The sequence below is a fragment of the Delphinus delphis genome, chromosome 6 (genome assembly GCF_949987515.2).
Source record: "Delphinus delphis chromosome 6, mDelDel1.2, whole genome shotgun sequence".
NCBI lineage: Eukaryota > Metazoa > Chordata > Mammalia > Artiodactyla > Delphinidae > Delphinus > Delphinus delphis.
Genome location: NC_082688.1, coordinates 104,352,455 through 104,379,011, shown reverse-complemented (window position 1 = coordinate 104,379,011; position 26,557 = coordinate 104,352,455). Strand labels below are relative to the sequence as shown.

The window sequence follows — 26,557 nt, the reverse complement described above, 5'->3', positions numbered from 1 at the left end:
CGGCGGTGTCCTCTCACTCACCTCTGTATCCTGACCTTTGCGCGGTGTCAGTGCTCCAGAAATGCTGGCTTCCTTACTGAGTTGCATTGAACTTGACTTTGGGAAGTTCCTTCAGCACTCCCAGAACCCTCTTCTGAATCAGGCAATCCGTGTCCTTTACGAGTGGATGTGCCTCCAGGAAAACACAGAAAGTAATTCTAAGCTAAGTTTGGTGAATGAACCGAGCAATGCCAATTCCGTCCTATGCATAAATTTACAAGGCTGGTTTTCTTGCGCGGCTCATAAGCCAGGTCTAGCTGCCATTCCGCTAGAAGCGTTCCAAAAATACCTTGAGCAGGGCCTTTAGAACAAGCGGGTGGAGTCCCCAAGACCAAGGCTGCTCTGGTTCCAGCGGGTGTTCCTGCGTGGGGCTGTAATGCTCAAATTGGCCACTAGAGGGAGACGCGTTCCAGACCCCATAGGAGCCTCGCAACTGCTCCAAGAACTTTATAAAGCCCGGCGGCCAGAGCAGCTGCAGTTCACAGCTCAGACAGTATCTAGCAGAGACGCTGGTGCCTCCACAGAACAGCTCCCGAGCGCTGCCCAAGGCTGACCGAGGCGGGGCACCAAGACAGGGACTCCCACATGGGCACAAGGTTGAGTCTTGCCTCCTGACCTGATCCTCCTGGAGAAGTGACCCCCGAGACCCTGGGCACCGTGCAGCCTCTTTCTATGACTCCATCTGGATTTGGCTGGCAGTGGGAACGAGCTCTGAGGGGCTGCCTGGGTCTCGGGGTGGTGGCAGCAGCCAGCTCTCCAGCCACCATGGCCAATGCCAGGAACTGAGGGGACGGTCGCTGCAGCCTCACGGGGAGCCCTCAGGTGAGTCTTGGGGCTGACTCTGTCCTAGCCCCCGGGCGTAGCTTTCTAAAGGCAGCCAGGGGACACAGGGCGCTGGGTTTGAGTATCCCCGGGATGTGGAGCGTGGAGGTGCTAGTGCTGGGTGGGAAAGTCCTAGCTGTCAGCCTGGGGCATCTGCTGGGCCCTCATCCAGATGCCTGGGCTGGTGGGTGTGAGCCCTCATTTGGGAGCCAGAGGAAGCGATCGCTTTAGTGGCAACTCTGCCAGCCTCATGTCACAGCTCCACAGCCTATTCAGGGGGCAGATGGGACAGGTGACAGTCCCTTTACGTGTGTGTGTGTGTGTGCCTGCAGGTGTGTCCAGTGGTGGAGCGTATGAAGGCAGAGCTTACTTATAAACCATCTGTGCCTCTCCAGCTCTGGGTTATGATTTAGGTGAACTAAGTACCGTTAGAGGAGGCAAGGGCTTAAAACCGACTCAGCGATTCTGTCTCCAGGGAGGGCCACATGCAGGGTGATCTCTATTTAGTTTTGATGAGTTACGAGCCCGGTAGAGTTAGACGCTGGAACCCAGCAAGGCTTGGGCCACCCCCTCAGCAGGCAGAATTGATTGTGTCCTGCTGCTGCCCAGAGGGGTACTTGGAGAACCAGGCTCCAGCTCTCAGCTCTGGTCTGCATCTGTGATTGCCTTTCGCAAAGGGATCCAACTGGCATTGTTTCTGGGACTGACTAGGCAGGCGGGTGGCCTCAGGAGACCAGGGACCCCTGTACCTGGCTGCTTGGCAGGATTAGAAAATGCTGAGGAGCTGTTGGTTCTCACCAGACTCCACCACTGACTCCCTGCATGCCCCTGTCCATGCAGCCCTCCCACATGCCCTGCCCCACACGAGGCTCGCTGGGACCAAGTGCCTAGCAGGTGTGTTCTTCCCATCACAGAGGTGATGGCCTGAGGCTGAACGAGCTCAGCTGATTGGGCCAAGTTCCCCAGGGATAAGAAGTGGAGCTGGGATGGGACCCCGTGTCCTCTGAGCCCACACTCCCCACAGGTCCCTTTGGTGTCTCCACCCTGCCCGTGTTTCTGTGGCTCTGGTCCCCTCCCTTCTGGCTCTCCTGGCTCCAGGTCACCTAACCTGGCCCTCTTCACTGCATCACTTTGGGCCCGAAAGGCGGCCACCAAAAGGGACTGACACACGCTTCCTGGACAGAGCAACTTCGCGCTAAGCCAGTGCCCTGGGTGGGAAGCCTCACCCTCTCTGACACCCATCGGTTCTTCCCCTCTGGGCCTCGGTTGGCTTACCTTTAGAATGGGAATATGATAGACCGATGCCACCTGCCTCCCTCACGGGGCTCCTGGGAAGCAGAGAGGTCCCAAAGGCAAAGGGTCTGCACTGCGGGGGCCGCACGCACACGGGTGCGGGGCTGGGAGGTATTGCTGTGTCGTCACTCCACTTGGCAATTAGTTGCACAGGCTGGGCCCAAAGGCTATAAGACCAATGCCGGGAAGGTCCAAATTCCTGCCCCCCATTCCCCAAGAAAGAAAAGCAGCCCCAGATAAAACCTGGGGCAGACAGAACATTCTTAGGTTTCATTCCCAAGGAGCAAACATTAGCAGCGCCGGCTGAACACTGCCAATCTCATGGCACGGCATCTGGCCTCCAGCTCAGCCCCTTTCCCAGCAGGCTCCCCAGGGCTCCACCAGCTCAGGGGTCCGGAGGGGCAGGGGAGGGGCCGCGCTACAGACACACTCCAGATAATGTGCTGCGCATTCCAGCTCTGATCCAGGAGCTGATGGGCAGACAGGGAAGCTGGGCCAAGCCCGGCTCCACACCTCCACCCCTGGTTCTCGGAGACCCCACGGGCTCTGGACGGCAGCTGCGGTTGCCTTTGGCAGAGAGAGGTTCTCTCTCTCAGAGGAGACACCGGACTCCTGCTTTGCAGCTCCCCAGGACTGAGGCCAGAGGGCGGGGTGCCGCACGAGCACTTGGGAAACGAGGGAGGGTCCCCTGTAGCTTAGCAGCAGTGGAGCTGCCCAGGGCCGCACCTAGAGGCCCTCCCTGGGTGGAGGACTTAGACGGAGGGCCAGCATCAGGGGACTTGCAAACTGGACACAACTGCAGCCCGGAGAAGCGGGGCTGGGAGCCGTCTCTCCAAGAACCCCGGAGGGCAGGGAAGAGAGATGCCGGCAGGGCTGCAGGCTCCCCTCCACCCTTCCCTCCCACTGGCTGGAGGAAAGGCCCACAGGGCCTGGGAACACCCTGAGTGTGTGTGCCTGCGTGTGTGTGTGTGTGCATGCATGACCGTGTGTGCGGGGCAGATGGCATCTCATTACTTGAAGAGCAGAAGCCCCAGCCATCCCTCCTGGGCCAGCGGAAGGACAGGTGGATGGCAACTGGTCAGCTCTGGCCTCCTGTCAGCCCTGAGGTCAGAGGTCTCTGGGGAGAAAAGTCAGGTTGTGAAAATAGGGGATTTGTGTTTGCTGTGCCCGGCAACGGGGTCTGGCCATCGTCCCTGTTTATTGGAACAGGGTGGGTGCCTCTTTTCCCTTCAGTCAGTGGCCACTGTCCCCCCATTGCCACCTGCCAGGCCCTGTCCCCTTCTCACAGTGGTAGACGCCTGGCTAGGCTCTCTGGGCCTCAGGGTTGAGTTAGCTTCACGCTGGGCCTGGGACCCACCCATCCTCCCCGGGGGGCTTTTATCTTCCAAAGAATTCACTTTTTAAAAGCGAATTTTGGGGTTCGATATCCAGATAGTCAAAGAGCATCAGAACCGAAAGTCAACATAAATCAGTGGCTGGAACTGAGCAGAAAGTGGAGAGTCATTTGCAAGATCACCGAGCGTATGTGTGGGGAAAGGATATCGAGTATTTTAGGTAAATAAATACTTTAGGTAAATAAAGTATTTATTTACTTTAGGTAAATAAATACTTTGTGATCTGGCTCCGCAAATGATTTCCTCTTCTTACACAAAGAATGCAAACGTATCATAGAAAACCCAGAAAATCCAGCGAACGAAAAGAAGCACAAATCCCCACAATCCCACCCAGAGTCCCGTAATATACGTCTCACCCAGGGAAACCCAGAACATCTCTGAATAGCATCTTTCCCGTCACGTACTTGGGACATGTGTAGATATTACAAAATGGGATCACGTCGTGCACGCTTGTGTAAACGGGGCTGGTTCATTTCAAAGAGCATACACAGCATTTCCCCATGTGGATGGGACATTCTAGAAATTCCATGGGGTCCTCCCCCAGCCCCAGCGATCCAGCCTCAGGAGGCCATCGGACACCAGGGCCCTCCCCAGTCTAAGGCTGCCCAGACCTTAGTGTCTGGGGGACCTCACTGAGGCCACCTGCCCCTTGGGCTCCCATGGGGGTGAATCCCTGCTATGGTCCCCTGAACCCAGCCCTTCTGACCATGCCACCTTGGCCAGGTTTGGGAGCAGTTCTGGTCTTAGCTCTGTTGACTGGTGGTCTCTGTACCCCCACTTTATGTCTAGTTTCTCTCCATTTCCAACACAGAGCAGAAGCCCAAGTCTCCCTGATGTGCCCGGGACTCCAGAATCTTGGAAACTCCTCTGCTTGGGTCAAGAGGGTTGGCTTCGCCCAGCCCCCCCCCAGCATGGCCCTTGGTGTCCCCCAGCGCAGGGCTCCAGCCCCACCAAGACCTATGAAAGGGAGGGGACGGATCCCATGGTCAGAAAGGTCCAAAGGGCCTTGGCCTCCCCAAGCCAAGGAAGTTGAGGAGGGGGAATTTGGGTCCTAAGGATCCGGTGACTGATGCCTGCTGATGAGGGAGTTTACCAGTGTTCAGGCTAAGGTCACCACTCATTTGTGTCTCCACCTACAGCTTATGTCCTTTCTCTCCCCCCTGCGTCCTCCCTTCCTCTCCTGCTGCTGCAGGACGCGATGGAGAACAAAGCCATGTACCTGCACGCCACCGTGAGCGACCGTGACTCTGGCTCCATCTTTGAGGAGCCCTTTGATGGCAGGAGCCTGTCCAAGCTGAACCTGTGTGAGGACGGTGAGTGCCTCTGGCTCGGTCTTAGGCGCGAGATCAGCCCTGCCCCCAACACCGGAACCTGGCATTGCCCCAGGGTGCTGGTGACCCCCCGACACTCACACACACAATACTGCATAGGTTGAAATGCGTGCTCGGAAGGGTCTTTTCTGTGTGTTTTCTCATTCATGCATCTCAACACACCTGTGTGACCAGCAAGATGAGACGCATTTTACAGAGGAGCTAGCGGAAACTGAGAAAAGCATTAAGCATCACACAGCTCGTCGGTCATAGAGGGGCCCCAGCACTGAGTCTCCTGACCCCTAGAGCAATCCTTTTGCCTCTCTGCCATCCTCTCCTCTGGGGTCACACAAAAGGCAACTGAACCAAGAAGCCCAGACCCAGAACCTCCAGTGCGCTTCCTAAAGTGTTTGCAAGGAGGGAACGCACCTCTCCAGATGCTCATCCTCTCCTGGGACTGAGGCCTCAGGTCATGGCACAGGAAGGGGCCCCATCCTAGTGACCCAGACCGCACTGCATCTTTGGGGGCTGGTTATTTGCTAAAACCCTGGAGAGTCAACGGATGCAGTTTCCTCTAGAGGAGCTCAGAGCACCTTGCTCACAGCCAACTCCTGTGCAGCCAGCACAGAGCTCGGTACTTAGTAGGTGCTTAATAAATGCTTATTGCCTGAATGAATACACTCCTCTTTGCAGTGAGTATAGGAGATGAGAGCTTCAACCCCACTTCAAAGATGAGTAGAAGGAAACTCACAGGAGAGTTTTGTAAAAACTTATGGTCAACGAGATGGAAACAGGCTGTCTTAGGGTTCTCCAGAGAAACAGAAGCACGAGGATGTCTACACACAAAAAGAGACTGATTATGGGGAATTGACTCACATGGCTATGGAGGCTGAGAAGTCCCACGATCTGCTGTCTGTAGCGTGGAGACCCAGGGAAGCTGGTGGTATAGTTCAGTCCGAGTCAGAAGGCCTGAGAACCAGAGAAGCCAATGGTGTAGATCACAGTCTGAGGGCCAGAGAGGATGAGATGATATGTCCCAGTTCCAGCAGTCAGGCAGGAAGCAAAAAGTGAATTTCCCCACCTTTTGTGCTATTCAGGCCCTCAACTGATTAGATGAGACCCACCCACATTGGGGAGGACAATCTGCTCTACCGATTCCACCAATTTAAAAGCTAATCTCATCTAGAACACCCTCATGGACACCCAGAAATGATGTTTAATCTGGTTACCCTTTGGCCCACCGAGCTGACATATAAAATTAACCATCCCAGATGCCTTTATTCAACCTTTTTCTCAAGCACCATGTTTCATTGTGTTCCTGTGTTCCACTCTGCCAACTGCCTTTGTCTTGAAATTACTCAAAATTAGAAAGGACTCCCCCTCACTCAACCCCATCTTTCCTCCCATGAGGTGCTGAGTGTAGGAAGGGAAGTTGGGTGGCTCAGAAAGGCAGGGATTAGGGATTGTCTCAGGAGGGAGAGGAGACAGGAGATCTGGGCCCTTCACCTGCCCTAGTAAACTACCCCCCATCAGAGCCCTTCCTCCGAATTCCAGCCCACAACCACATTTTGAGGACCCACAATGTGTCAAGCTATGGGTTAGGTGCCAGAGATGCTCCAGAGAGAAACGAAACCATCCTTGTCCTCCAAGAGCTTCTGATCCCAGTGGGAGGGACTGGCATGGGGACAATTACCCACCATGTAAAGCAGGTAAAAACATGTGTGATTATTAAAGTCAAGCAGGGCGAAGCCTTTCTGGTAAAGGCCTTAAAGACTGAATACAGTTTTGTAAGAGAAGAGGTAGCTGGGGAAAGGCATTACCAGCTGAGTTGCACCAGACAGGCCAGTGTTTCTGTTAAGTTAATGACACCTGGGAAGAGAGGAAGCCCCCCCCCCCCCCTCCCCCAGGGAGCTACCAATGCTCAGCTTTTCCCCATCAGTACATCAGCAAAGCCAAGCTGGCCTTCACATCCTTCATCCACCCTCTCCCCAGTGGCCCATCAGGAAAGAGGCCTGATTTGGGAAGAAAGAACTGGGGTACAGCTCAGAGAGGTAATTGCAGGACCACCCGGGCCATCCTGGGGTGCCAGTGGGGAAGGGCATGGCAGGGGGACCCCAGGGGTTGGGAGAGGCCTGGGGAGTGTCATTGGGCCATGGTTCCCCCTTCTCTTGACCTCATCTTACCTCCCCTTTTCTGAACCTGAGATTTTTAAAAAGGCCGTTTGGACCAGAAGGACTGAAAAATAACAGTAACCCCAGCCATGGGGAGATCTGGTCGGAGGGCAGTTTTAGAATCAGGCCAGCAAGTGTCCCAGGGGTCACCTGAGCCGCAGCGCCCCGTGAAGTGTGGACAGGAGAGGTCGGAAGATGTAGGCTGGATGCTGACTCTTCCCTCCCCTGTCCCCACCCCGCCCCGGGGCATGGGACCTGATGGGCACATCCCCTCTCTGGGCCTCAGTGTCTCCATCTCAGTGCTCCACAGGGGCAGAGGGGGTGTCTCTGAGCTCCCATCCAGTCCTAAAATCCTGTGCACAGAAACAGACTTGGATGTTGTATTTGCGGTGTGGTCCTTTTAAAACCTGAGTTGGAGCAAAGCCCAGCAAAGGCTCCCACGTTGAAGGGAATAAAAACCCAGGCACTGACTGTGGCCAAGGAGCCTCTGACCCTCACAGTGGACCTGCTGGCACGCTCTACCCGACGTACGCTGCCCCCAGACCCTCCAGGCGTCCCCCTCACCTCCTTCTGGTCTTTGCTCAAATCTCACCTCTGTGTCAGGGCTTCCCGTCCTCCCCTGCACACCCATTTCCCTCCTTCTCTTTTTCCTTTTTCACCGAGTCCTAGTCTCCTCAACATACTATATCATTTTCTTATTTATCATGTTTACTGTTTACTCTCTGTTCCTCATGGGAAGAGCATAGGCTGGACCAGGGCAGGCATCTCTGTTTTGTTCATCAGTGTCTCCCAGCCTGGGGCACAGCAGGTGCTCCCAAGTATCAATATTTGTTGAATGACTGAATGAACAAACTAATGGCTGAGCAAACACAGGGGTCCTTGAAATCTAAAGGTGGCGGAACAAATAAATTCTAAACCTGATTTCCACATCGTCTGGGTCTCCTCCACACTTCATTCCTGGACGCCAGACATGGGGCCGGGGGTGGAGGGGCGGCCGTGAAGACCCCGGAGAGACTGGAGTGTTGAGATGAAATCACCACCTAAAGGCTCCTCGGTTTCTGGTTTGATTTTTTTCCCCTTCCCTCTCATTTCTAAGAGGAAAATGGTGAGCTCCGACTTGGGGAAATTCAAGCCAGATTTGACGTGTTTCCCCAGCACTTTGCTGCTTTGATTCTCATCTCTACAGAGTAACAGGAGAGGGAGGAAGGGGTGGGGCTGGTAGGGGCGGAGGGAGGTTGATGGGAAAGCAGAGGTGGACAGAGGTGGGGACCCTGCCAGCCCCATCCCCCACACTCCGGGCCTTGAGTAAATGAAAGCAGTGTCGTCTGCTAGGCCTTGTAGGGGCTCCAAGTCCCTCCCAGGACTTTCCCCTTGAAAACAGGGAGATGGGAGGCGAGGGGGTCCCTCCTCTTGGCCCTGGGGATCTTGGGATCAGGCGGGAGCAAAGTTGCAAAACTTCAGTCTAGATATTGAGGTATGACTCAGGCGTCAACGCAGGTGGGACTTTAAAGACAGGGTGTAAACGCGGTGTTATTTACACGTCCCTGCCCCCTCCCCTCCTCTGCTCTGTCGTCTTCTCTTCCCCTCCTACCTGCCGCCATCCCTTCCCTTCTGTTCACGCACCAGGTGAGAAGGAAGCTGAGGGGCTATTAGGCACCCGCCATGACAGGCCACGTTGCCCCTCTCCCGCATGGTGCCACGCACATCCTTCCAGGCTCTCTCCGTCGCACCCCTGCTCCATGGTGACACCTTCGGGACCTCTCCATCCTCTGCACCCCTTGGCCGGGCCACCTCTCAGGACCCCGCCGCCTCCTTCCTGTGTCCGAGCCCCGCTGTGGATGGGAAGACGCCCAGGCAGGGCCCTCCTCACCTGCCGGTCTCCAGCGGGGCAGAGCATGGGCTCCACCTGTGTGGCTGGGATTTGTGGGTGGGCTCGTGACAGAACGCAACCTCCAAGGTCTTCCAGCCAAGCCCCCGCTGACCTCAGGGCCCACCAACACCTCCCTTGGAGCAGAAACCCAAACAGGGGTTGTCTGGGCCTGCGACCCCACCTCACCCCGCCTCCTCTGTGCCTCCCTCCCTCTGCCCCTCCCCTCCCCTTCCCCCGCCCCTCCCCCTCCCTGGTCCTGCCTTTCTCTTCCCCAGACAGCTGAAGCCTCTCCAATCTGGCGCCCAAAGGCAGAGGGCTGGGCGTGGGTGGTGTTCAGCCGGGCCTGGCTCCTCCACGGCCCTCTCCAAGGGCCAGAGAGAGGTGTTAGTGTCAGAAAAATATTGCAGTCACTCTCTCCCCGTGGCCTCGGGCCCTCCACCGCGCTCCCAGCATCATCCGTCGGCCGCGAATGGGAGGCTCGCAGAGGTAATGAGTTACACATGCGCCTGGCCGCGCCCAACGCCTGCAAGCCAGGCCGCTTGCTGCGTTTAGGGCCTGAGCTCCCCATTCCTGCGTCCCTGCCCCATAAAATTAAATTACTCTCCTAAGGGAGTCCCCGCATCTCCTTTCTCATCCATCACCTCTCCCTGGTTCATCTGGCGTAGCTGAGGGCTGCCGGGCAGCTGCCCAAGGGTGGGAGTGGAGTTCCTGGGAGGGTCTGGCTGGGGCCTCACAGAGGGTCAGGGCCTCTACAGGTTGGAGAATCCGGCACTGGAGCAGGAGAATAGCAGAGATGTTAACTCATGCGGTGCCGTGGTGCACTCAGCTCCCCCAGCTCACGGGGGGCTGGGGGCCAGGAAGGATCCTGGATCTCTTGGGCCCCAGGGACTGTCCCTCCACAAGAGGGGGGACAGCCCAGGGAGGTGCCAAGATGTTGAACTTTGGCAGGTCTGGGCTCGGCGCGGGGTGTCTTCTGTTGCCCCTGCATTCCCACCCGCTGCCACTCGCCACTCTCTGCCTTGTGGGGAGCCGCCCTGGCAGGACGGGGAGGATGGAAGATGGGAGCTTGCCTGTTTATCCTCAGCTCCTGCCCTATGGGGTCACCTTGGGCCACTGTGTCCTTCCACCCGAGGTCACAGCCCCTTGTAAGCCACCCTCTCCACTCGGGCTTTCTCCTTCTAGGCTCCAGTAACTGCTCCCCTCCTGGGCTTTGTAACCGAGGTGGTTACAGTTCAAGGACACCACTCTGTCCCTTGTGGGCATCTTACACCCTGGCCACACCTTTGCATATGTTCCCTTTATTAAATTCTATGACATTTCCTAATTTAAGTGGGCCATCTGTTTCACTGGGGCCCTGACCCTCTCATCCTCAGTGTTCCCATCTGCAAAATGGGAATAATGTTATTCAACTCACAGGACCCGTGGGGGAATCACGTGATATAACCCGAGTAGAGCACCTTGGACACAGTGCACCCTTGATACACACTTATTTCACCTCCCTGCCCTTTGGGGAGTCCTCTGCACATGTTGGGGAAATGGAGGACAGGGGGAGACAGAGAGGTCAGGGACAGCTACTGCCACCCAGGGTCTCCCAGGAAGCACCCACGCCAGTTCTCAGAGACCCCTGGCCTGGACAGTGTTTTTTTTTTTAATTTATTATTTAATTAATTAATTTTTGGCTGCATTAGGTCTTCATTGCTGCGTGCGGGCTTCCTCTAGTTGCAGTGAGCAGGGGCTACTCTTCATTGTGGTGCGTGGGCTTCTCATTGCAATGACTTCTCTTGTGGAGCACTGGCTCCAGGCGCACAGGCTTCAGTAGTTGTGGCACACGGGCTTCAGTAGTTGTGCACACGGGCTTCAGTAGTTGTGGCTCGCGGGCTCTAGAGCGCAGGCTCAGTACTTGTGGCTCCCAGGCTTAGTTGCTCCACAGCATGTGGGATCTTCCCAAACCAAGGCTCGAGGGGTTCGTGTCCCCTGCATTAGCAGGCAGATTCCTAACCACTGTGCCACCAGGGAAGCCCCTGGACAGTGTTTTAAGTCTGGTTCCTCCTTCTGCTAAAGAAGGCAGAGTTTGGGTTAGTGGGCTTCCTCGTGAAGACTAGATACTAGAGGAAACCAAGCAAGTTCTTTTAGTCCTAATCCCCAAAGAGTACAGTAGGATCTGTAAGAAATATTCTGGGTCCCGAGGGCACCTGGCTCTGTGGCAGGTGTGAGTCTGTCCACCCCCGTACCCCCATCAGAGACAGTAGGTCCCTGAGGTTGGCTACCAGAAGAGTCGAGGGGTGCATTTCATTGTTCCTGGTGGAGGATGGCATTCGGTGCAGACTACACATGGCCTCACTCGCCCCGGGCACCTGAGTCCACACAAGGAACTGGGACCTCCTTCATCCAAAGAGGACAGGGTTTTATGGTGCTGCTGGTGAGTGCAGAAATAAAAGGTCTTGGTTCCTGCCCTCAAGGGGCTTAAAGTCCCCAGAAGACACAGACCTCTCATTATAATGTGATTCATTTTCAAATGGAAGTGCAGTTTAGAGGGGAGAGTTTCGGCAGTCTGCCTTGGGAAGGAAGGAAGTTCTGCAAAGTCAGGAGCATGGAGGCGTGTCCTTCCCTTCCCAGCCATGCTCCACTCTATGGATGAAGTGCAGTGGCAGAGTTAGGTTTAACCAGGGTCAGAGTGCTGCCCAGTGAGTGGAGAGGAAGTCAGAGAGGGACGAGAGAGGGGAGGCTGTGGGAGACAGTGGCTAACGTAAATCATGGAATGCAAGTCGGACAAGAAGGGAAGGCTGGATGGGAGACAGGAAGGGTGGTGGAAAGACGGTGGGGTCCGTGGTTAGTAGGTCCTGGTGAGGTCAGGGAATGCCGAGTTGGCGTTCTGGACGGAGGGCACCAGGAAAACCTGAGAGGTAGCTCTCACCTGGGACGCGTGAAATTGGGATTAAGAAAGGGCCTTGATGATTGGTAGAGCCAATCAAAATGTCATGTGAGCCATATGTGCAATTTTCAACTTTCTGGTAGCCACACAAAAAGGTAGAGACACAGATGAACCGAATTTAAATACAGGAATGTATTTGCTTCAATCCAGTATATCCAAAGCAGTATCAATTCGCTATGTAATCACTGTAAAAGCGATGGAGATATTTATACATGTTTACTCGGGCTGAGCCTTCAAAACCCGGTGTGTATTTTGCATCCCGAGCCCATCTCATTTTTGCCCACATTTCGAGTGCATGAGGGAGAACGTGCCATTAGGAGAGGGAAGGTAAGGACCAGTCAGAACTGGAGATTGAGAGAGAGCGACAGTGAGCGCAGAGATGGGGAGGGTAGCACGTGTCCCTTAGCGCGAGGAGAAGCATACAGTCGTGTGATGTGAGAGCTGGGATTTTTTTTTTTTTTTTTTTTTTTTTTGCGGTACGCAGGCCTCTCACTGCTGCGGCCTCTCCCGTTGCGGAGCACAGGCTCCGGACGCGCAGGCTCAGCGGCCATGGCTCACGGGCCCAGCCGCTCTGTGGCATGTGGGATCTTCCCGGACCGGGGCATGAACCCGTGTCCCCTGCATCGGCAGGCAGACTCTCAACCACTGCGCCACCAGGGGAGCCCGAGAGCTGGGAGTTTTATGGAGAAGAGAGAGAAGGTTCTGGAAGTAACGAGGAGCAAATAAAACCACCTACCGCACCCTTAGGTCAGTTGCATGAATGTGGGAGAGAGAAATCCATACTTGAGAAGAAAAGGGAAGCAGGGTTCAGTTAGAAGAAGAAAGAACAGGAAATGTTCGAGCAGAGGTTGGGGAAATCAGGGTTTTTTGGTTGGCTGGCTGGGACATCTTGGGCCACAGTGAGAAGGTTTCAGCAGATGGGGAGGGAGATGTCAAAGGAGAAGAAACAAGGCTGTCTGGGGATTATGGTGGTTGATGGGGGAGCCTTGGGGCTTCTGTGGGGCTGATAGAAGTCAGGATCGAGGACTCAGTGAGGCTGGGGTGCTGGTCTCAGGGCAGAGCTGCTGGCAAGACTGAGTGTTGATGATAGGGGTCTTGCCAGGAGCACACAGCCCTAGGGCACCAGTGCCCCCTTCCCAACCGTGGTGTGTGGGCCAGGGGAGGGGGGCCTTGTCCTGGAGCGCCAGGAGCTCTGGAGATCATTTTGGCTCTTGTGGAGACAGGGAGATCGGGGGAGGCCAAGGGAGGTGGTGGGAAGGGGGCAGGGGTCCTGTAGCGGTGATGATACGGTGTGATACATACAAGCGATCATGATACAATAGTTCCCCTTGAGGGGGCAGCACGCTGTGCTCAGGGCTTCAATACATTGTCTCCAAAGCACAGGGAGCTCAGCTTGGTGCTCTGTGATGACCTAGATGGGTGGGATGGAGGGGGGCAGGGATGGGAGGGAGGTCCAGTAGGGAGGGGATATATGTATACATATAGCTGATTCACTTCGTGGTACAGCCGAAACTAACACAACATTGTAAAGCAACTATAGTCCAAGAAAAAAATAATTAAGGTAAATTAAAATAACACCTCAGGGGCTTCCCTGGTGGCGCAGTGGTTGAGAGTCCGCCTGCCGATGCAGGGGACACAGGTTCGTGCCCCGGTCGGGGAAGATCCCACGTGCCGCGGAGCGGCTGGGCCCGTGAGCCATGGCCGCTGAGCCTGCACGTCCGGAGCCTGTGCTCTGCAACGGGAGAGGCCACAGCAGTGAGAGGCCCGCCTACAGCAAAACAAAACAAAACAAAACAAAACAAACCCACCTCAGGACATATTATTATTCCCAGTTTGTCGATGAGAAGGTAACATCTTAGGTGACGCAAATTGCCCAAGGTCACCCACGTAGTCAGAGGCAGAGCCTGGATTCAAATCCACATCTGCCTGGTCCTTAAACCCCGCCCCTCAGCGTAGCTCACCCTGTTCACTGCGGTTCCAGGACTCGGAGACCCTGGACTTTCAAGAGCTAGGCTGCTGGTGGTGAGGGGCTGAGCGTGGATTCTTGGAGTTTCAGGTTTCAGAGGTGGAGACATCCTGGGGAATGACAAAGCTAGGACGGGGCCATGGGAATAAATGGCTCTGTTGCAGGAGAGAGATGGAATGAATTATTCTAAGAGGAAATGGATATAAACCCAAATAGGTTTGGACAGGAGCACAAGGACAGGGTCTTAAATGGCTTCAGAGGGAAGCCTGGGACACTATCCTCTACAGACATTAGGTCAGAGAAATGCCCCTCTCTCCCCAGCGTCCTCCCCCCACCATCTCCTGTGGCTTCTGGGCTGGAGTCTAAACTGCATATGCAGAGTTCAGCAGTAGGTTTTGGAAGATATAAACACGGCCATGAAGAGGGAGCCCAGCAGGGTAGGGCTGGCCAGGACCCTGCCCTGCAGACGCAGATGCTGGTTAACCTAAGGCCCAGCCACAGAGCCGATGGGGGCCCGTGATTGTTCCAGCCTTCTGCACAGTGTCCTGAAGCCCACCTGTTCCCTGGTACCTTCCTATTTCCTGCTATCTGGCTTGAGATTGAGTTCAAGTCAAGACAACCCAAGATGTTCATAGTGGGCAGAAGAAGCCACGTGTTTAGGAAGTCCTGTTAAGAGAGGGGGCTGCAGGGAGGGGCTGGCTGCTGGCCTCCTCTCCTGACACTCCGTGTGGGTGAGTTTCTCCAATTGATGGAGGAGGGACTGGGAAGGTAGAACGTACCAGAGACCCGAAGGCGGCAGATGGCAGCCATCAGGTTGGGAGGGGCAGATTGAAAAGGATTAAGAGGACAGGGGAGACTGGGACAAGTGTCCTGTCTGAAGCTCGCAGGAACCGTTTGGTTTACGGCGCTCAGCTCTCCCTGCATGTTGATTCATAGAGCACTACTCACTCTTAACAGTGTCTCTGTTTGAAAATGATCTCATCGTTTGTGCACGGGTAACAGTGAGCTTGATCTTGTCCCTTTGCCCGGCAAGTTCTGTCTGGGCATCTTGGTTCTCTGGTCCCATTCTGACCTCAGTATATCATGTAGGAATTCCTTTCTTCCCTCTGGAGCTATGATGATCTCCCAAACCTGACCTAAGGGCATCTATTAAAATGTAAATATGGCATCTTAAGTATTCTAAGCATTTCCAGTGTGTCCAGGGGGAGCTGCCTTTCACATGTAGGTTTATGGGGATGGGGGCGGGAGTGGTCGCTGGATGCTGACAGACTGAAGGTGAAAAGGGCATTGTCTTGCCAGCAGGTGGAAGTAAGAAAAGCCTGCCTACCTGGGGACGCCCAGGGCAGCCCCAGGACCCTCAGCTTGTTGGGTGTGTCCTTTCCCTGCCCTCTGAGGAAGGCCCTCCTGGTAAACTGTTCTGTTTGTGACCAGGAATATAAAAAAGGTTGTTCCGGCTACTCTATTTCTAGGTAAGTTTTCAAAGCCCCGAAGTTCTTTGTATCTAGTTTAGGTCCTAGGTTCTAGGAGATCATGAACCTCTCTTGGAGGGGCAAAACTCCATCACCAAAGGAAACAGCACAACTCCTGGATACAAAGGTGAACTGAGTGGTGGAGAGGAGGATGTTTCCTATCCCAAGGCTCCAAGATGTCAAAGCATCAAATACAGAAACTAGAATACATGGTTATTACAAAAGCCTAAACAATGGCTTGGAAGGCCCAGGAAATTTGTGTTCAGTTTATTAGTCTCGCTTATCTACAAACAGCCTACGGATGTTAATTGAGTATCTGCTATATGCCAGGACCTGTGGGATCCAGAGATGAATCACAGACCCTGTTCTCTGGGAGCTGACCCTCGACAAATGTGTATTTTTATTCATTGACTGATGGGTGCAATTCCGTTCTCATTATTAACGATCCCATTATTGGCCATGATTTCCCAATGAAGCTCTATACCTGACAACTGTTGGTTCTAGGCCTTAGCAGGTGACAGAGGTTCAGAGGGTCTGAGGGCCATCATCTTTGCTCAGATCTGCTGAACTCCCACCTGTGGCCCAGCCTGCACTGCTTCCTGTGCAGAGGCCAGAGCCGGGGGCTTCTGAGCCTGGAGGCTTCAGGGACAGTCCCAGCTCCCTCCCGTACAGATGGCATGGGCTGAGACTTCAGCCTTCCTGTGTTCAAAACCAAACAGCCAGGTGGCCCTTCCAACTCAATTGGTGGTGGGATCTGGGGGAGTGAGACGGGGGTGGGGCGGAGGGTATTAAACCTATCCATTCCTGCCCCGAGGATAAACCAATTCATCAAACCAAGGTGGACCAGGGCATGGGTGGGAGGTTGCTCTAGCAGCCTGGAAAGAGTAATGATTTAAACATGGAAATAGCTGAGCCCTGGCCTCCGCATTGCTAATACATTATCAGATGATTTATTTCCTCTGACAAGGCGCCAGGAGAGGAACTGGGAATCTTTCTGAAAGGGATCCAGAGCCACTCTATGGGAGGAAGGTCTTTGGCCCCTATTTAGGCCGAATCCTGAGCCCACTGTTGTTTTGAGTCTCCCTGCATTGAGACAGCATTTCTTCCAATCCATGCACTGCCCACGTTGGGTAAGAGTATGGGCATCTTCCCCCAGCCCCAGAACCTGCTTCTTCTTCCTGGGACTCCCTGGCCTCTCCCCTCCTCCTGGGTTGCAGGGAGCAGCCAGCTCACCTTGACTGCCCTCTATCCCCTCCCACCTGGCTTTCTCTCTTCATCCCTCAGCCCCAGCTGCAAAATTATATGCACACAAGCCAGGGTCCCTTCCCACTGCTGGTAAATAAGCACACAAGCCCCTGATTGTTCTCAAGAATTTTTATGCAGAGTAACTTGAGAAATAGATGGGGACGGAAAAAATAACAAGTATTGCAGGGAAGTTACAAAATATCTCTAGAAGTACTTGGAGACACTGTCCTAGGTCATCATAACATCTAAATGGAATTAGCTCCACCATCCCTCCCTCTCCTTTCCTTAGAAATGGGATCCCATCGGATCATGCAGAGGACTGTAGTCCCCTTTGTCTGGCGCCCTCACTGGGCTGTCTGCCTTGAAGACCCAGGTGTGTGGTCCAACAGGGCAGAGGTGATCGGTGCTCACCCCACCCCGGCTGGTGGTTTGGGACCCTCCTAGACTCAGGTCAGATGAAACTGCTCTGTAATGTCCCTGCCTCACACCCTCCTCTTCCCTTTATTGAGGAAAAGTAAACAGAGGTCTCCGTGAAAGCCAGAAAGTGGCGCAGCTACAAAGACAGAGGTTATTTGGGGCTGCCTATTACAATGAACGATGTGAGTGATGAGTAACCAGAGTGAGGATGAGGAAGTCAACCTCGGGAGGGTTTAACAAGATCCCTGGATGGGATGAGCGCCAAGGTCCCTCCCAGCCATAAAACCTTACCTCCACCTGCTGTGTATGAGCTATGGGACCAAAGAGGACGACAACAAGGACAAAAAAAATGGCTGAGTGTTTGTTGTTGGTAAAACTCAGGTGACAATTGAATGACTTCATCCTGTTTTATTTTTATTTGTTTTTAATGTTGTTTAGACCCAGGTTCTTTGGAAAGAAGTCAATACCCACTTTTATCAGATGCGATTTGTGAGTATTTTTTCAAATGGAAGGAAAATAAATTCAAACAGATGACTCCCCAAATGCCTTAAAATTATGGTTAAGAGATTGAAAGCTCAGTTTTGCAAAGAAAGGCTAAACTGATGCAAGGGGTAACTCAGAATGCTTTCTCATGTCTCCCAGCCAATATGGGCCAGAGGCAGGCTTTGAATCTCTCTGCACAGAGCCCCCAAACCATGCTTGTCCCCCTGTGAGTGTCAGGGACCCTCACCTGCCTAATATAGTACAGGGAAACAAAGATCCAGAGGTTCTGATGCTCCCACTAACATTGGGGGACCATCTCACGACTCATCCTCAGCTCAGCTGTCTGGAACCAAGTGGTTTTCAGATAAACTTTCCTTTTCTGTTCGTTAATCCTTGCTCCCAAGCCCTTCGCCACCCTCAGGAAGCAGTATTTTAGCAAAAGCTCTTTAGGGGGCACTCTTGTTCCCATGATTAAAAGGAACCCGTCACAATTTTAACCTCTGGGAATAATACAATAGTTTGAGGCACCTCCTTTTGCGTGTGTCTTATTAAAGAGAAATCAAAGTTCAAAAAAAATTAAACGAAGCTCTGATAATAGAAGGACTTTAATTGATTTTCCAAAAATGTGTCTTCACATTGTTTTGATATGACAAATGCCTTACTCCAGAACTGGGTACCTCGATGTCATAGATGCATGATTTCATCATTGAATCAGAACAAGAACGTCCAAGGTTGTGGCTTAGGCCTCTGGATGTCATCCACAGCACCACACGTGATGATGCTGCTCAGCTAGGATTAAGTTCAGTTCCAATGAATTGCTCGCACAGTTCACCTATGTGGGCTCTAAGTGTCTATTCCAAGTCATGGGTGAATAAGGAAAGCCAAGATTTTGTTTATTTTTTCAGACCAAAATTTTGCTCAAAAATTTGTTTTTCAGCCAACAAAAATGTGTCAACTATTTGCATACAACAGCTGTAAGAACCAGTCTTTGCACCAAAAATAAATGACTTACACATGTCTTTTGTTCTTTTTATAAATTTATTTAATTTTTGGCTGCGTTGGGTTCTTGTTGCTGTGCGCGGGCTCTCTCTAGTTGTGGCGAGCGGGGGCTGCTCTTGGTTAAGGTGCGTGGCTTCTCACTGAGGTGGTTTCTCTTGTTGCGGAGCATGGGCTCTAGGTGCGCGGGCTTCAGTAGTTGTGGCATGTGGACTCAGTAGTTGTGGCGCCTGGGCTTAGTTGCTCCGCGGCATGTGGGATCTTCCCGGACCAGGGCTCGAACCCATGTCCCCTGCATTGGCAGGCGGATTCTTAACCCCTTCGCCACCAGGGAAGCCCCACATATCTTTGTTCTTGCAAAGAACCTTGTTGCGGTTCTGCTGTGTGCTGGTTGATGGGTAGGGAAATGGGTGAGTCTCAGAGGACCTTTAGACAGCAGGTCAGGGAGAGATGGCAATCGACAATTGTGAATAATGAGGTTAGTATCAGAGATGAGGGCAAGGTTCTGACGTGGTTATTTCAATGGCACTTAATCCTTAACATTTTACCTTCTAGATTATTCTTAATCTTGACCATCTAAAAAGTTTGGTTTTGCTTCTCTATAAGTGAATTCTTCTATGGAGGGCATCAACTTTTTCTCCACAACTTGCACTGAACTGTGATTTAATTACTTTTACTAAAGTCAGTGATTCTCAGAATGTGACTATATACGACAGTGGTATTCAAGGTGACATATGGGTGTGAATTTGTTATTTTAATAGTTAGATATTTATTTTAAAGGAATAAGTACCATTTATTTATTCCATTAATAATAATGGAATAGGAAGATACTAATTTTCCACTTATGAGGATGATATAAAATTTCCTTCTTACATAAATTTAAGTTAAAAAAAAAAGTGGAGTGAGAAAGAAAATAATAGCCCAGGGGTACTCAGCTACGGGAAAGTTGTGCAGCTACATGTAGATGGGTGTTTAGCGGTGGGGAAACCACCCATCGGGCTGCTTCTAGCCATTCATCACCAAGCACGGTTCCACACAACATCTCCCAGCCTGGCCTTCGGAACCCAGTCTGCAAGTCACTTTGTACGTACTTTTTAGTTCCTATTTGCCCTTTTAGAGTCACTGTCTTCTCCAACCTCTTGAGCCTCCTTCTCTTGGCTTCCTGATCGTCTGAGATGTCACCCGCCTTTCTGGGGGCCACTGCAAGATGAAAACCTTTCTCTTGATTCTCCCAGATCTTGGAAGAGTTTTTGTTTTGTTTTCTTGGTGCCATTCTCTCCCTCGATCTGGTTCTGTGTGTGAGCATGTCTGCAAGCAACGACTATGTTTAATAACTAACAGCTTGGTCTGGTACTTTCCTCAGAACAGTTCTCACACGGAGGAAGAAAGTTTTCTTCTTCAAGTCACAGTTTTCAAATTTCTAATAGCTATAAATCAGACGATAAAGCTGGAGAGAAAGATAACGGATTTCAGCCCATCTACAAAAGCCTGTCCTTCAAAGCCCTGCTGAGTTGCTGCCTCTTCAAGGCAGACCCTGAGATGACCTGCAACACAGAAGGACTCACTGCCTCTGCAGTGCCATGCTTTGCTTGTGCCATATTGCCCCTCTACACCTGCTTCATTCACACCTGTGTGATAGTTATCAGTTTATATGTCTTCTTCCCCTCGGGTGTGAGCATCTGAAAGGCAGTGATTGTATCTTCATCTCTCATTCAACAGATATTTTCTGAGTGTCTGCTGTGTGCCAGGCACTGGTTTAGGAACTGGAAAGTTGGACGTGAATGACACTGACAAAATCTCTCCCTCACACAGCTTGTTATATTTGTATTTCCCAATGTCTACCATAGTGTATTAGTTATCTACTGCTGCGTAACAAATGACCCCAAACCTTAGCAGCTTAAAACAACAAAATTTATTATCTCACTCCGTTTCTGAGGAAGCCATGGGTGTGCAAGGAAATCCAAGATTTTGTTTATTTTTTCAGATCCAAAATTCTGCTCAGAAAATATGTGTATCCAATCCAATCTGGCAGAAATCTGGGAGCAGCTTAGATGGGTTGTTCTGGCTCAGGGTCTCTCATGAGACTGCTGTCAAGATCTCAGCCAGGGTGTAGTCATCTGAAGGCTTGATTTGGCTGGAGGACCTGCTTCCAGACTCACTCACGTGGCTGTTGGCTGAAGGCCTCTGTTCCTTACCGTGTAGATTCTCTATAGTGTATTCATGACATAGTGGCTGGCTTCCCCCCACATGAATATTTCAAGAAAGAGAAAGAGTAAGCAAGAAGGAAGCTGCCGTGTCTTTTGTCTCATCTCAGAAGTGACCCACCATCACTTCTGCCATATTCTACTGGTCACACAAGCCAATCCTGGTACAGTGCAGAAGGAGACTATACAAGGGGATGGGATCATCTGGGGCCACCTTGAAGGCTGGCTACCACAGTAGGGCTACCACAGTAGGACAGTGGATGTTCAATAAAAGTCTGTTAGAGTTTTTACCCCAACAATCCATAAGTCAAAACCTTTACTGAGACTTCCCTGGTTGTCCAGTGGTTAAGAATCTGCCCTCCACTGCAGGGGACGTGGGTTCGATCCCTGGTTGGGGAACTAAGATCCCACATGCCTCGGGGCAACGGAGCCCACGCTCTCTAGAGCCCGCGCCACAACTAGAGAGGAGCCTGAGTGCTGCAACAAAGATCCCTCAACTAAGACACAATGCAGCCAAATAAATATATATTTTTAAAAAACCTTTACTTTTTAAAAATAGACTTTTAGAGCAGTTTTAGGTTTACAACAAAATTAAGTGGAAATTACAGAGAGTTTCCATGTACCACCTGCCCCACATGTGCACAGCTTCCCTTATAATCAACATCCCCCACCAGGGAGGTGCATTTGTTACAACTGATGAACCTACACTGACATGTCATTATCGTGCAAAGTCCATAGTTTACATTAGGGTTCACTCTTGGTGTTGAGCATTGTATGGGCTTAGACGAATGTATAATGACATGTATCCATCATTACAGTATCACACAGAGGAGTTTTACCTCCCTGAAAGTCCTCCGTACTCCACCTGTTCATCCCTCCCCACTCCCAACCCCTGGCAACCACTGATCTTATTACCGTCCCCATAGTTTTGCCTTTTCCAGAATGTCATAAATCTGGAATCATACAGTAAGTAGCTTTTTCAGATTGGTGTCTTTTACTTACTAATCGGCACTTAAGCTTCCTCCATGTCTTTTCATGGCTCATTTCTTTTACTTTTTTAAAAAAACAAATGAGCATACTGTTTTTACTGATTGCATTGTTTTGGAGTGTTTTCAATCTTCCACCAAGCTTAAATAATTTGAATGGTCTACTCAGCTAACATGCTGCTGCTATGTTATATTAAAAAGTCAATAAATGTGTTTTGGGCAGATTTAGTAACTTGTCTTTCCCCTAAATTGTCTTCTTTCCCTTACAATCATATTCTCTAGCCATCTTGCCAGAAACATTCAATGAAGTTCCGCTTGTGGAACGGAAGATCACTGAATGTTTCTGCAAAATCTCTATTTGAAACCCTTTTTATGTTCTATCTAGAATGGATTTTGTGTAATGCGCAAGGTAATTGAGTCTTGCTAAGGGGACTGAGCTCTCTCAGAGGAAGGTCTATGTTGTGTGTGTAAGTTGATGAAGGGACATGTCACCAGGGGTGCTTGCTATTAGACAGAAGCCTCAGGTAGAGGAGAAGGGAACTACTCTTTTTTGATGGGGAAAAAATAGAACTATATCATTGCAGTTCGCCCCACTCTTACAATGAGCTGGCAATACACGTGCAAGCAACAGGGCAAAATGCACGTTAGCAGTCTTCTTGGCTGTGTGATTTTCCTCCCCCATTCTGCCAAATAGTGAAAGTTAGTACAGACTTGACAATAAAGGGATGATGTTCTAATTAGTGGGAGTAAAGGAAAAGTAGCCCTTGCTCTTGTGACTGATTGGTTTAGGAAAATGTTTTCATTCCTAGAGGATGGAAGGGGTCCTGATTGCTTTGTTTTCCTCCCCAAGGTGAAAAATTTCAAACTGAATGACAATTAGCACTAATCTAGCACTTTATAAATCGTTAAGTAGCCTTACTAGTCAACCCGTGAATGTGTGTTGCTTGCACTTAATCCGTTCCTGTATTAATGTTCAGCTTACTAAACAGACTGCCTCGAGCTCAGGCAAAGTGTTAATATAATGTCTTGTGTCTCAATAAAAAAGTTATGTGCAAAAAATTATATCAACATCTTTTTGAGAGAACGATTTCTTTTTGTAATGAACAAGAAATAGAACATTTCAGTGAAACTGGAACAGTTAACAGCATACGGTTAAACTTAATTAAACCTTCAAGGGAAATAAGAAGAGGATCAAACAAAGGCAACAAATGAAGAAGCCCAAGATTGATTGGGGATAAACACAAGGACAATAGCATTTCAACCTAGGTGTCTTCTGACCCCTCCCAGTAGCTAGACTGCCATTATTCTCATCATTATGTCAAGAAAAGCAGGGATGAGGGGAGCTGGAACAACCATCACAATAAAGATACTAATATTTGTATAATACACTATGCTATGCCTACCGCTTTGACTCTCAAGGGGAAAAAACTGTTCTCTAAGAGTTGCAACCCGCCAGCCAGCGGCTCTCACGAGAAAAAAAGAAAAAAGACAAAATGCTACAAGAAGCTTGCGTATTTAGGAGCAAAACAGGTTATAGATCCTACTGTGTGGAAAGAGATAGAAAATTCTGGAAAAAAAGATTTAGGGTGAGTCAGAAAGATGTGCAGGTCTTTGCGGAAAATCAGGTTAAGTCTAGAAAATTTGCTAACATTTAAGTGTTGATGAGAACGGTAACTGAATTTGTATTTCTCGACAACTTGTTCCAAATCGTACCCGATGTTTTACGGAAATATTATGTAATAGTCCTACTTAGCTGTTTTAACAACAGCATTTTCAATAAAATGGAGTAAATGCGTGGGAAAATGTTCCTCACTGAACAATACCTCTGGAGAGCCAGGGCACCAGCGTGGTCACCGCCATTTCCCTTGTGGTCACCAAACCTCCTGAAGGCCGTGCAGGTGGCCGTGTTACCTGAGAGGTGATAAGGAGCCTCCGAAGCACCTCAAAGGTTTTCTGACTCTCAATTATTTCATCATCTGCTGTCAGCTTTTTCCGGTTCCCACCCATGCCTCTATGCGCGATGTTCTCCAGTTGGCAATAGTCTCCCTTGCAGGGGGTGGAGAATGTGCATAATAGGGACATGTGTACTTTGAAAAAAAAATGCCCTCCATAGATTCTTTTTAAAAAAATTAATCAATTAATTAATATTTTGGCTGTGTTGGGTCTTCATTGCTGTGCGTGGGCTTTCTCTAGTTGCGGCGAGCGGAGGCTACTCTTCATTGCGGCGCGCGGGCTTCTCATTGCGGTGGCTTCTCTTGCTGTGGAGCACGGGCTCTAGGCTCATGCGGGCTCAGTAGTTGTGGCTCACGGGCTTCGTTGCTCCACGGCATGGGGGATCTTCCCGGACCAGGGCTTGAACCCGTCTCCCCTGCATTGGCAGGCGGATTCTTAACCACTGTGCCACCAGAGAAGTCCCCCCCTCCATAGATTCTTACCTGCCGTGCTGGGGGTCAGGGTGGGACAGCATCCCTTCCTCTCCATTGTCAGCTGACAGAGCAGGCAGACGTTGGTAAGCTTGCTGGCCTCTGCACCAGCCATCTGAAGGCTGCCTCGAAGGAGAAGTCCAGTGGAAAGAGGACAGAGTCAGGGCACCTGGGTCCTCACCCAGGGTTTGTCACTAACATTTGCTGTCCTTCATCTGTAAACAGAAGGGGTTGTACTAGACAATCGGTAAGTTCCATTAGAACTCTGATATTTTGCTGTTCCATTTTGGCCAGAACCTGGTGAGCCTTGTGTAGTTTCACGGGATGAAGTTAGGTACCATGTTTTCCTGTAAATCTTAACCCGAGGTTGTAAACTGGTGGTTGGATCCGGCACGTAAATGTGTTTTGTTTTGTTTACGCTCCCTAGTGGTTTTTTTTGTTTTTTGTGTTTTTTTTTCTCTAATTAGTTGTCAACACTTAAAAAAAGGGAGATTTCTCCAAATCACTTCTGACTTGTCTTGAAGCCAGAAGTGGTTTGGAGAAGTGATTTTTGGATCTGCCAACGCCCGGCCCTTCTTCCTGCATGGCAACCTCTTCCAGACTGGGCATGCACTGTTGGGTTCCCCAGGCCCACCTGGCCCACATCCCTTCCAGGCCACTGTTAGAAGCTGGAGTTTGCAACCTCTTTCTAAAATTCTCTCCATCTTCTCCTGATCACATGGGACAATAACACTTTATAAAGGACACATATTCCAGCCTATTTGAGCTTTCTCTGTGGCTTGGACTGGCTCTAGGAGGTGGGTTTGCGTGGCCTCGTGAGCTGTGGACATGCCTGTCTGGCTAGTTCGTGAGCACAGAGGATGGGAGGAGAGATAGAAGCAGAAAAGCTTCTCACGATTCAGAAAAGCTTCCCACAATTCCAGCTGCATTACAGATGTGCAGAAGTTGTGTGAGAGGTTCCATGTGGACATCTGCATGCATCAGGGAGAGATGAGACCAAAAGAGAAAAAGGGCTTTGGGGATTTTCAAATGTCTTTTTTCCTCTTCCTCTTACCCTTATTGTGTAGGTCCGTGCCACAAAGGACGGGCGGGTGGCTGCTGCACCCAGCTGGGCTCCCTGTCGGCCCTGAAGCATGCAGTCCTTGGGCTCTACCTGCTGGTCTTCCTGATTCTCGTGGGCATCTTCATCTTAGCAGGTAAGAGCATCGTTTCCCATCCTGGCCTTTAAGGAGGTGAACAAGAAGTGAGAGCAGATGGGAAAACTGGGGAGCTGGAGCTCTTCTTCCCCACAGTCAGGAACTCAAACACTGCTTTTCTCACCATGGAAACCACAAAGGAGGAAGCTGGCTGGTCTTTCCAACCAGGCATGAGTCTGAGCAACATTGCCTGCTCTGTGTGGGGTGAGGAGCTGGCAGGGGCTATATGAGCACGGGAAATCTCTTGAGTAGAGACCTAGCTGCTCCAGGTGGCTTCTGCCTTGTCCCGCCTCATAGTGTGATGCTGTGCGTTACACTGGGCCTCCCTAGAGCTCTGCACTATGGTTCATACTGAGCAGGCTGGGCCCCCTGTCCTGGGATGTGATGAAAATAGTTATGAGACACTTTGTTGCTGAGGCTAATCAGGGTCATGGTAAACCTGCTGCCCTTTGTGATTATTGGGGGTGGGATGAGTTTGCCCCAGGTCAGCCAGGCTCTTCTCCCCAGTTTCTGTCTGTAGAACAGGCTAGTGACAGGCTGGACTTTGGATCATGTCCTCTAGCCCAGAAGCAGAGCTCATGGACCCGGGAAGGGATCAGATGGAAGATCCCATGCTTTGATCAGCCCAGCGCACACACAGGTCAGACCACCGTGATGGAGATGGTGGAGCAGATAGGGACAGAGACTGTGGTGGTCTCTCCTGACTCCCACCCAGAGGGAGAGAGGCTCAATTCCCACCTACCTTGATGGAGGTATATAAGGCTTGACACAGTGAGGCCAAGGGATGCTAGGATTGGAGACACTGCTAAATAAGACCCAGGGGCTCCCCTCCTGGAGCTTCCAGTCTAGGGGAGGAGGTGGGAACACAGAGGTAGAGCCCTGTCTCAAGGCAGAATGAGACAGGGACTATGATGGGGCCTTTGATGTTGACACACAAGTGCTGTGGTGACCCAGAGGAGATGCACACAGAGCAAGTGTGGGTGTTGCATGGAGGGGCCGGGGTGGGTACGGGGAATGTAGTCAGAGAAAGGCTGCTGGCCAGACAGAGCTGACTTGGAGTGCAGAGGGTGGGGTCCTTGACTTAACTCTTAATTCCTGCCCTTAACTCTAGTAATATGGAGGCTAAGCCCTTGCGAATGACCCCTCACTAGAAATCCCTGGTCTCGTGTCACTTTCTGTCAAGTGAGACTAGCCACTTGGGCCCGGTGATGGGATATTCAATGCTGCCTTTGCCCTCAGATTCCCACACTCGGGGCAAAGGGCATCACTAGGGGTGGTGTCTGTCCCATCAACCATTGACCTGGGTTGGGGGGCAGCCAGCAGCAACAATGAGAGAAACTA

General features: G+C 51.3%; 1 protein-coding gene across 3 annotated transcripts in view; it reads left to right on the top strand.

Annotated features, from left to right (window-relative positions):
- Nucleotides 1-536: 536 nt before the first annotated feature.
- SCARA5 (scavenger receptor class A member 5) overlaps nucleotides 537-26,557 on the top strand; it is a 117,893-nt gene continuing 91,872 nt past the window's right edge. The window contains exons 1-3 of one of the 3 annotated variants that reach the window (XM_060015227.1): nucleotides 537-861; nucleotides 4,741-4,861; nucleotides 25,088-25,216. In XM_060015227.1, coding sequence (XP_059871210.1) covers nucleotides 4,747-4,861; nucleotides 25,088-25,216 — 244 coding nt within the window. In that variant the 5' untranslated portion in view covers nucleotides 537-861; nucleotides 4,741-4,746. Of the gene's footprint in view, nucleotides 862-3,610; nucleotides 3,709-4,687; nucleotides 4,862-25,087; nucleotides 25,217-26,557 lie in introns of those variants that run through there. The other 2 variants (XM_060015228.1, XM_060015229.1) reach the window with 2 other exon arrangements.